Below are 10,423 nucleotides of genomic sequence, written 5' to 3' on the forward strand. Positions count from 1 at the left end.
AAAACTCACTTTTTTTTAGTTTCTTGAGTTAATTTCTTGTATTTTAAAATACATCTTCAACCATACTCTTAGACGCTGAACTTACAACTTAAATAGATTTAATCAAGGGTATGGAACCATTGTTGCCAGCACAAGATAACAACGACCCTTAGAGCATTAGCATCAACTGTGCTAAAAAAAACATTTTGACACATCAAAAAATCAATTTATCTATTTTAAAACAATATTTTACAATTCACTTACATCAGATATTCTATTCTTCCATACAACACATTAAAATAATATATAATACATTAAAATAGTCTGAAAAAACTCCTACAATAAATCAAAATAAATAAATACAAAACCAACCACAACCATTAATTGCCACCGCCCACCCCCATCAAATTGGAACCCCACCACCACCACAATCCACCACTATTGCAAAGTGCAAACCCACCAGCACCCAAAATCAATATCACCGCCAACCACCGTAACCTAACCCCAAAATCATCCAACCACCGGTGACCACAATAACTAAAACCTAAAATCAACCTAACCACCACCCTCCTCCATACCACAACCACCAAAATGAGGTCACAGCCACCGTACCCCACCAAAATTAGCTCACCATAACCCATCAAAATCAACCCAAAACCACCCCAAAAAAAAAAACCCCCGGTGGGAGGTACATTGAGATAGATCCGAATGTGTGAGTCTAGAATACCAAAAACTCTTAGCATATATATGTCCTCCAGAACATGTGGGAGGTCAGCAGTGTTGTATGGTGGACGCAACGTGACGTGGTGGACAATGGTGTGGTTGAGAGAGAGAGAGAGAGAGAGAGAGAGAGAGAGAGAGAGAGAGAGAGAGAGAGAGAGAGAGAGAGAGAGAGAGAGAGAGAGAGAGAGAGAGAGAGAGAACCTAAAGGTTTAGTTCTTAAAGTAACCAAGCTTTGAGTAATAGCTCAGATAAAGGGTATGTTTGGTAGGTTGTAATAGCTCCTGTAATGGAATAGTTATTCATGTGTAATATCAATTCGGTCATTTAGTTGCATCTTTATTACATAGATTAGTTATTACATTAGAATAACTATTCTTTAAATTGAAGAATAACTATTCCTCTTTAAAATAGATGTAGTAGATATTCCTTAGTGCATATAATTTGTTTTAAAATTAATATATTTCCAAAAATATAAAATTTCCTTATAAATTATCTTTTACAAGCTTTTCTTATATAACAACCAAACTTATTAATAGTGTTGAGGTACAAATTTTTGGACCCTAATTTCTTTAGCCCACTCACACAAAATACCCACACAAGCCCAAGAATTATTTTGAAACCCACATAAATATCTCCCACACATTACTTAAATATTCTCCATGTTATTGGGCTCCCAAAAATGTTTCCTACATATATAAGCCCCACAAATTACTTTGGCCCCTCTCATAAACATTACCTATTATATTCCACATATTATCCAACTTGGGTTTTCACAAAATTACCCATCACATTGCTACCAACATTGGGCCACAAAAATATACTTCCTCCACAAAAGCCCAAAATCATTTAACTTGTGGGCAAGACCCAAAAAGCCCAACAAAACCCTTTACTAAGCCTGTTGCTACACGGCACGTTTCTAAGCCCGTTGCTACACGGCACGTCTAAACCCGTTGCTACACGGCACTTCTAAGCTTGTTGTTACACTGCACTTCTAAGCCCGTTGCTACACGGCACGTCTAAGCTCGTTGCTACACGGCACCCCTAAGCCCATTGCTACAAAGCACTTTTAAGCCCGTTGCTACATAGCACTTTTAAGCCCGTTGCTACACGGCACTTTTAAGCCTGTTGCTACACGGCACCTCTAAGTCCGTTGCTACACGGTACCTCTAAGTCTGTTGCTGCACGACACATCTAAACCCGTTGCTACACGGTACCCCTAAGCCCGTTGCTACACGACACCTTTAAGCCCGTTGCTACACGGCACCTCTAAGCCCGTTGCTACACGGCACCTTTCTAAGCTCGTTGCTACACGGCACGACTAAGGCCGTTGCTACACGACACCTATAATTTCATTGCTACATGGCAATATCTTTACAAAATCTCAAACTATTTTACAATGCCCAAATACTAATTTGGCAAACTACATTTGACACTATTCTAAAAAGCCCAAATACTAATTTGGCAACTATTTCTAAAAAACTCAAATATTAATTTGGTATTATTTCTAAAAGCCCAATACTAATTTGGCAAACTATTTTACAAAGCCCAAATACTAATTTGGCACTATTTCTAAAAACCAAAATATTAATTTGACAACTATTTACAAAAGCCCAAATACTAATTTGACAACTATTTCTAAAAGCCCAAATACTAATTTGGTAAACTATTTGCAAAATTCTTTTACAAAAGCTCAAATACTAATTTGGCAACCATTTCTAAAAAGTCAAATATTAATTTGGCACACTATTTACAAAACTCTTTTAAAAACCCAAATATTAATTTGGCAAACTATTTACAAAACTCCTTTACAAAAGCTCAAATACTAATTTGACAACTATTTCTAAAAGCCCAAATACTAATTTGGCAAAATATTTACAAAACTCTTTTACAAAAGCCCAAATACTAATTTGGTAACCATTTCTAAAAACTCAAATACTAATTTGGCAAGCTATTTACAATTACAAAACCCAAATAATATTTTGGCAAATATTTCTAAAAGCCCAATAATGTTTTGGCACTATTTCATAAAGCCCAATATTGTTTTGGCAACTATTTCTAAAAACCCAACAATATTTTGGCAACTATTTCTAAAAGCCCAATAATGTTTTGGCACTATTTCATAAAGCCCAATATTGTTTTGGCACTATTTCATAAAGCCCAATAATATTTTGGCAACTATTTCTAAAAGCCCAATATTATTTTGACACTATTTCTAAAAGCCCAATATTATTTTGGCATTATTTCATAAAGCCCAAATGCTATTTTGGCACATATTTACAAAACTTAAATATTATCTTAACACTTATTTCACACATGCTAAATCCCTTACTCATGGGAAATATAAATACTCATCCTTCAAGAAATACTCCTCTTACAAAACTTATAAAAGCCAATGTACGTCATCCATGGCAAAACTCTTCATTTTGTAGGGATGATCAAGCCCAAACAAGCCCAAATATAAAGCCCAGCTGGGGCCAGCCCAGGGCACACTCAAGTCCCAACAGCTGGAGCTCACGTGAGCCAACCAGCCAAAACTCAGCACAAATTCAGCAATTGGAGCCCACTCCCATCAGGCTCCAACTTGTCCAATCAAGTCAGCACAGTACACATGTCCATCAGGGGTTGAATCCTTCCCCTACAAGCTGAAATATCATCATTTCTCATGTGACATAAAGCTGAAACTGACTAGACATAAAGCTGAAGGATTTGACAGAAGACTGAAGGGCTTCAGCTAGCCATCTCTTCTTTCTCCTCCAATCCATTCGGTTAAGCATCAAAAGCAGCCATGACCAGGCCATTAAAGCTCCTAGAACAAGCTGAAATCAGCTCATTTTTTATGCTAAAAATATGTATTCTCTGGTTCATGGACCAAGCACATGAACTCCTAATGGAGAAATTTAGGGAAACTTGGTTTGGAGGACACCAAGGGGATCCCAACAGAGTTCCCAGCAAAGGCTCCAAGGTTGACACCTAGCTTGGGGTGATACAACCTGCCTTAGGAAACTCTGAATCTAGTAGCAGCTCAACCAAGATCATTAGCTTATGCATGCTCTAATCCCATCAGCCAAGGCCAATCAGCATTAATGCTAAGTCAGAATCCCAGTTGATATTACCCAAAAACAGCAAGAGTCTTCCAAAAGGTTAAGCTTACTATTCTTAGCTAACATCCTAAGAACGAATCCCTAAGGATTTTCTGAAGATTGGGGAAGATTTAGCAAAAGTTATTTGCCAATTGCCCCCTAAATCTCAACTATAAATAGAACCCTCCATTAATGCCTCAAGGGGGGAACAAGGAGATACCAAGAAAGATACTCACAGAGAAAAACTCTTACAAAAACCCTTTTGTTTTAGCTTCTCTAAATTCCAGCAAAATTCTAAGTCACAAAACTCTCAGTTTCAAACATGGAAGCTAAGTTCCCCAACTCCTAGCTCAAAAACACCTCTCATACCTCTACTTAAAAACATACAGCTCCTCCCCAGCAGAAATTCCCAACAGCCCCACTATACACTCTCACTCATTACCCATGCTACTCACAAATGTCTCTCTCTACTCATTATATATACTACATCCATGAGCATGCCTTGGCTCCATAATAGTTTTGCTGCACTAGCTGGGATCTCTCTCTCTCCCTTCATCTCACACTAAGCTTTTCTCATTGTTTGCTATTATGGAACCCATGATATTTATCTATTCATTTACTATTCATGGTTATGATGTAACTGTTACCATAAAATTTTTCCCTCATATTATTGTACTAGAAGACTCTTTCCTAAAGCTAATGGATGATGGTTCTGATGTTTCCTCTTAATCCGTGAAATACTCAGAACTTATTTTACTGTACTGCTGAGTTACTCCTTTTCTGCAAAAAAAATATTACGGCTGGGTCACTCTTCTGCAGAAACACACTACAGTTGGGTTGCTCATTTTTGCAGAAGTACTTTGCCGCTAGGTTATTTTCTGCAGAACCATTTTACGGCTGGGTGGCTCTTTTCTGCAGAAGTACTTTGCCGCTGGGTTATTTTCTGCAGAAGCATTTTATGGCTGGATTACACTTTTTTGCAGAAGTACTTTACCGCTGGGTTATTTTCTGCAGAAACACTTTATTGCTGGGCTGTTTCATACAGTATACTTTTTAACCGCACTAACGTGTCTACTGTAGGGATAGTTTATGGGCCATTATTGTAAGTCCAAATCTAGGCCCAAGGCATAAAAATATAGTCAATCAGTTGGATCTTCGCCGATAGCTTTGGGGCCATGCATCGGGCCTATCATCGAGTTTCAATATAGGCCCCCAACCCAATATAAATCTCATTTGTCGGAAAGGAAACTTTTTCGCCCCCGACAAATAGTAATAGTTATTTCATTACAATATCTTTTATTCCTAATAATAAATATCACTATTCCTAATGTAATCTACATTCAGTGTACCAAACGTAACTTAAAGAAAATGCATTAAATACTTAAAACAAATATGTGCCCTGTTTGTTTATGGATACGTCTTTCACATTCAATACTGAAGATGCTAAGATCTTGTTGCTTGTTTAACTACTCTTGAGGATTCTAAAAGGACATAAACTATTGCTGAATCTCTCTCCACATACGTTTGTTATATTCTTGTCTCTAAAGCTCATATCTTGGGGAAGAGTTTACTCGTGTAACTCCAGTACTATATGTGCATACCCTGAATTTGGTGAGAATTTGAACTCTTCTAATTAATTAATTATGAGGATCTTTTTTACATTAAATATTCCCTATCATGACCTAGAATATAATCATATGGGCCTTCCACCTGCCTTGACATCTTCATCACATCTCAATAGAGATCAAGTTGAAGAAATATTACATCGTGCCATGTTAATTAAATAATGTAAGGTAGCTAGTAGGCCCACATCAAACATGACAAGAGAGATCAACATTCAACGTTATACTCGTATCCCGGCCAGATGACATAATATTAAGAGGACACTTGCATTGTGTCTATTGAGTATTTCCTATAAATTGGTTCCTTCAGAATCCTACATGCAAGGGAGGAAAAAAATAAATAAAAGTAGTTGAATTCAGGCTTTTGCTTTGCCACCATGAAGGTAATGTGTCAAGTAATTAATTTTCCTATTTCAACTTCCATCTCAATTAGATTTGGCTAATTAAGCTAGCTTCTGCGTGCATTTTTATTCAAGTTTCTTAATTTGTTTTCATTTCATGCCACAGAAAATCGTGATAAAAGTCAACATTAACTGTCAGATTTGCAAGACCGAAGTACTGAAAGCTGTTACCAAGCTTACAGGTAAAGAACATAGCTGATATATATTTGCCTAATAAATATATTGGCCAAAAATAAATTTTCTGCTTAGAATTGATCAGTAGTACATTAATTATGTGGTTGAACACTGAACAGGTATAGATAAAGTATCCGTGGATGGAGAGAAGGGAATGTTAACTATTGTAGGAGATGTTGATCCAGTGTTGGTTGTAAGGAATCTCAAGAAGATTGGAAAGGTACCGGAGATCATCAGTGTTGGACCGCCAAAGCCTCCTGAATATTGCGAAGAGTTCAAGTTTCGTGAATGTCGTCCTTGCCCTCCATCCTGTAGGGAGTGTCAGCTCATTTTCACTAGCTATCCTTACAATGATGGCAGAACGTGCTCCATCTTATGAGAATTATATTGAGAGTGCCTTAATTTGTACCTCTATATATCTGTGTTGTATATATTGGATCAAATTAATGTCTGTGTTAGCTACGTGAATGCAGTTCTTGCATGCATTCTAATGAGTGTCAGCTCATTGCCGTCAGCTATATATATACCCTCACTATGATGGTTGAATGTGCTATATCCAATGAGAGTGCAATCCAGCTTGTATCTGATGAGTTGTATCAAATGTACTATCATGGTGTAAATAAATAATTACCATCAACTAATTTATTGAACGCAGTTATTTATTTCTCATTGTGATACTGTCCTCTCTGTGTTTTTTCCCCTTGTTAGTCTTAGAAATGAAACTTGTTACATTCTAGCTAGCTTGATACGCGTATTTGACGCTTATTTTATCTTAACTGGAATCTTGAGAAACAATGGTATCACCTAAAGCATTACAAAAACTTAAAAACATAAATGCATTAATGAAGTTCATGAAAAAGTAGTGGAAGAGTAGCATAGGCAAAGTCAACTCTCCATATAATATGATGCCCATCTGCAAATTCATTGTGAGTTCCATGTTTAATTAACTGTCCATGAAGTACATGATTAATTGTACAGCAAGTTTTGCCTGTATAAAATTACGTGCTTAATTATGTGACTATCCAACAAGACTCTTAAGCCAAAATATGTTTACAAACAAATAAATATTGTGGCAGATTGTTGGTAAAGACTGCATCGAAGTTCATTTTCCTAGTTGCATTAATTATATATATTGCCATATACCAAATGCCGAAGATATATTTATAAATTAGAAAGTCCAACATATATATGCATACACACATATATATATATATATATATATATATAAGTATACTCCTTTAACCTGGATGACCAATTAAAATTGATAGCATAGGCTTAACTAACAACACAAGAAACATTGACAGGAACGGAACACATGTTCTCCTCCGTGAAGCAGTGGTAAACGCGTGTTATAGCTCTTTAAAAATTTGTCACAACTATCACTTTCATTTCAGAAAAAACAAAAAAATTGGAACTATTCAAAGATAGTGTCACATATATTAATAAATTTGATCTTTCAGCGTAAATCACATGAATGCAGCAATCATAGGGAAGAGCAGGAAATAGAGTTGACGGATAGAACACACGTAAAAAAAAAAAAAAAGGATAGAAGACCACTTCAAAATTGACTTGGGAATGACAACCGTCATTGGCTTATATATTAAGCAGCCAATAGGTTACAGCTGGATTGAATATCAAAACAATATGGGTATCTACTCTTCTTAAGTTTGGTTGGAGTTTATGGCTGCTTGACTAGTTTTCCTAGTACGAAAATGCTAACGGGTGTACTTAGGGTAATGGTTAATAACTCATTTGAGGGTTTTTATGGAAAAATAAATAAATAAAGTAATTAATGTTTTGACAAATTTTTACATTTCCCATAAAAGTGATGTTAAAACTTTCCTAAAATGGATTGTTAACCATTGTCCTAAGAACACCCATTAGCATGATTCTTGTTAATAATAATTCGATATAATTAAATGTAAAGTAGAGTGAAATATCTTAAAAGTTTCATATATCTTATCAAATTAATGCACTTTTGACTTACATGATAGATCACTAAGATTTAAGCTCCAATTTTCTTTTTATTTATATTAAATACAGTAATTAAGGCATAACCTTAGTAAATGGTCAAGTTAATTCACTCTAATGAAGTGTTAATCATTGCCCTAAGTACAAATGCTTGTGGGGTGTGGGGGGTAAGGGCCAGAGTTCAAGTCTTCAAGAGGGAACTTCACACACATATACACTTAGATTATGTTATAGTAGAAATTTTATCTTGTAAAAAAAAAAAAAAACCATTGCCCTAAGGACACCCATTAGCATGATCCTTGTTAATAATAATTTGGTATAATCAAATGTAAAGTAGAGTGAAATATCTTAAAAGTTTCATATATCTGATCAAATTAATGCACTTTGACTTACATGATAGATCACTGAGATTTAAGCTCCAGTTTTCTTTTTATCTATATTAAATATAGTAATTAAGGCATAACCTTAGTAAATGGTCAAGTTAATTCACTATAATTTCGTGTCAAGTTCCAAATAAATTTCAAATCTATTCTAATTTTGAACCAAGTGTTAATTTAATTTAAAATTACTTTTGCTGCAGTCAAAACTAATTTTAACATGAAATTAAACCAAATTCTTATAGAAATCCACAATAATTTCACAATAATTTGTACGTAGTAAATTGTTACTGGTGGGCAGAAAAATTAGTTTCAGTGGTGGATTCAAATCATAACCAATAATAATTTACCACTTAATTGTTCTAAAAATGTTGCTAACGCAATACTTCTCAACTTGAATAGGTGTCATAGTAGTAAAAACTAACTCTAAATTTAGGGTTTCTAATTATGCTTGTTTTTCTTTTCCATTTGATTTTGCAGAATTTTAGGAGTTAGTTAAGTTCATCGTTACATAAGAGTGACAAATGTGTCTTTTTTTGTTCCCTCCTTTTTTAACTCACATGCTATGTTATATTGGATTAGTGATCTCTTCCTTTCAATTGGTTATTACTGTAGCTTTCATTGTTATTGTTATCGACTGATGTTTCTAATTCTGCTTGTATTTTACTAGACTTATATTTCTGCAGATATTTGCACGAAAGAAGTACTTCTTACTTGTACTCTGGAGTTTTAATATCTTTTTTCTTATATGCAATGGTGTTTATGAAGGATATTCATTCTCCACAATAGGGTAAGTTCTATTAGCTTGGTTATTAAATACTCATGTCCTTTTGAATATATCTTAAGTGCAAGATATTATGTGATATCTACTCAACACAGTTCCATTTGTATATTGTGCCTAGGCAACAATGGGCTTACTTGGACAACTTCCGAGGCACCTTTAGATGGCATATTTGCTTTAACTTTGGTATTTCCTTACATCTTCATTTCCTGGGATATTATCTCCAAAATTATGCTTTTATTCTGCTTCTTGATTCAATTAATAAGTAAACCACATTAGTTGTTTTTGCTTTGAGTTATCAATAGAAGAAAGGTTTTCATTTATGATGAAGCATAATGCAAAATAATAGGTTCTACTTGTAGATATTGAGACATCAGCAACTATTCTATTGTTTCTTTATGTGGCTTTGTTTTATTGTTTTGACAGTCGTTTTGCGCATGATAAGCTTTGGGTATGATTACCATTGGGCAGATCAAGATTCTCGTTTTGATCAAGAGGTATTTGTTTCTCTCTGACTTCCATTTTCCACCTTTCTTCTTTCCTTCTTATTTTATTGGATTGCTCGCTCTATGCTTAATAGGCATGTAGTTCTTTTTAAAGGATTCTTACCTTGTTTACTAGGAGATCAACACAATCTGCTAAGTTTGTGGCAATGACAGTTTTATTCCCTAAAAACTGTTCTGCAATAATGACCAAAACACCCTAAACTGGAGTATCTATATGTGTTAATATGTGTTAATAGAGAGTTCATATTTTGTCACTACTCTGTGTCAATAGTGGAATTTTATGTTCAGGTGGAGCTTTCACGTGCTTGCCAACTACCAGCTTACAGTATTTAAGTGATTATATCTAGTACTCTGTCATGTTCCTGACATTTTATTTTCACATATATCTGTCAGATTTTATTGTTTGTAATATGGTTTATTTGATTGTTTGTACCCTGAAATATAAATGGTTCCTGGGTTCACTAAAACACATGCTTGCTTAAGATTTTTCTATTTATACAAATGATTATCATGGATTTAAAACATTCCTACTTTAGAATTAAACCGGCTTTGCTGATATTCACATTCTGGTATTTGCAGAAGCATGTTCAGCGTTGCCATATTTGTAAGTCAGGAAAAACTTGCTACCAACTTTATTAGCTGCAATTAAGCATGAGACCATCATTTTTATAGTTGCTGTTACCCATGTATTTGCTTCATCTGAACAAAATTTTTATTTTATCTTTTTTAAAATTGGTTTTGTTAATTACCTGAAAATATTTTCTTTTTCATGACTTCTGTTGTGCTTCTCCAGGAGAGAAGTGTCCCAG

The 10,423-nt window shown here is 34.8% G+C and overlaps 1 protein-coding gene across 1 annotated transcript; it reads left to right on the forward strand.

Moving 5' to 3' along the window:
• The first annotated feature begins 5,781 nt into the window (after positions 1-5,781).
• LOC142627814 (heavy metal-associated isoprenylated plant protein 2) lies at positions 5,782-6,358 on the forward strand. The gene is made up of 3 exons (XM_075801711.1): positions 5,782-5,787; positions 5,912-5,987; positions 6,099-6,358. Exons 1-3 carry the CDS (start codon positions 5,782-5,784, stop codon positions 6,356-6,358), a joined length of 342 nt encoding a protein of 113 aa, XP_075657826.1.
• Positions 6,359-10,423: the final 4,065 nt, after the last annotated feature.

This window comes from Castanea sativa, chromosome 3, assembly GCF_040712315.1.
Source record: "Castanea sativa cultivar Marrone di Chiusa Pesio chromosome 3, ASM4071231v1".
In the NCBI taxonomy this organism is placed as follows: domain Eukaryota; kingdom Viridiplantae; phylum Streptophyta; class Magnoliopsida; order Fagales; family Fagaceae; genus Castanea; species Castanea sativa.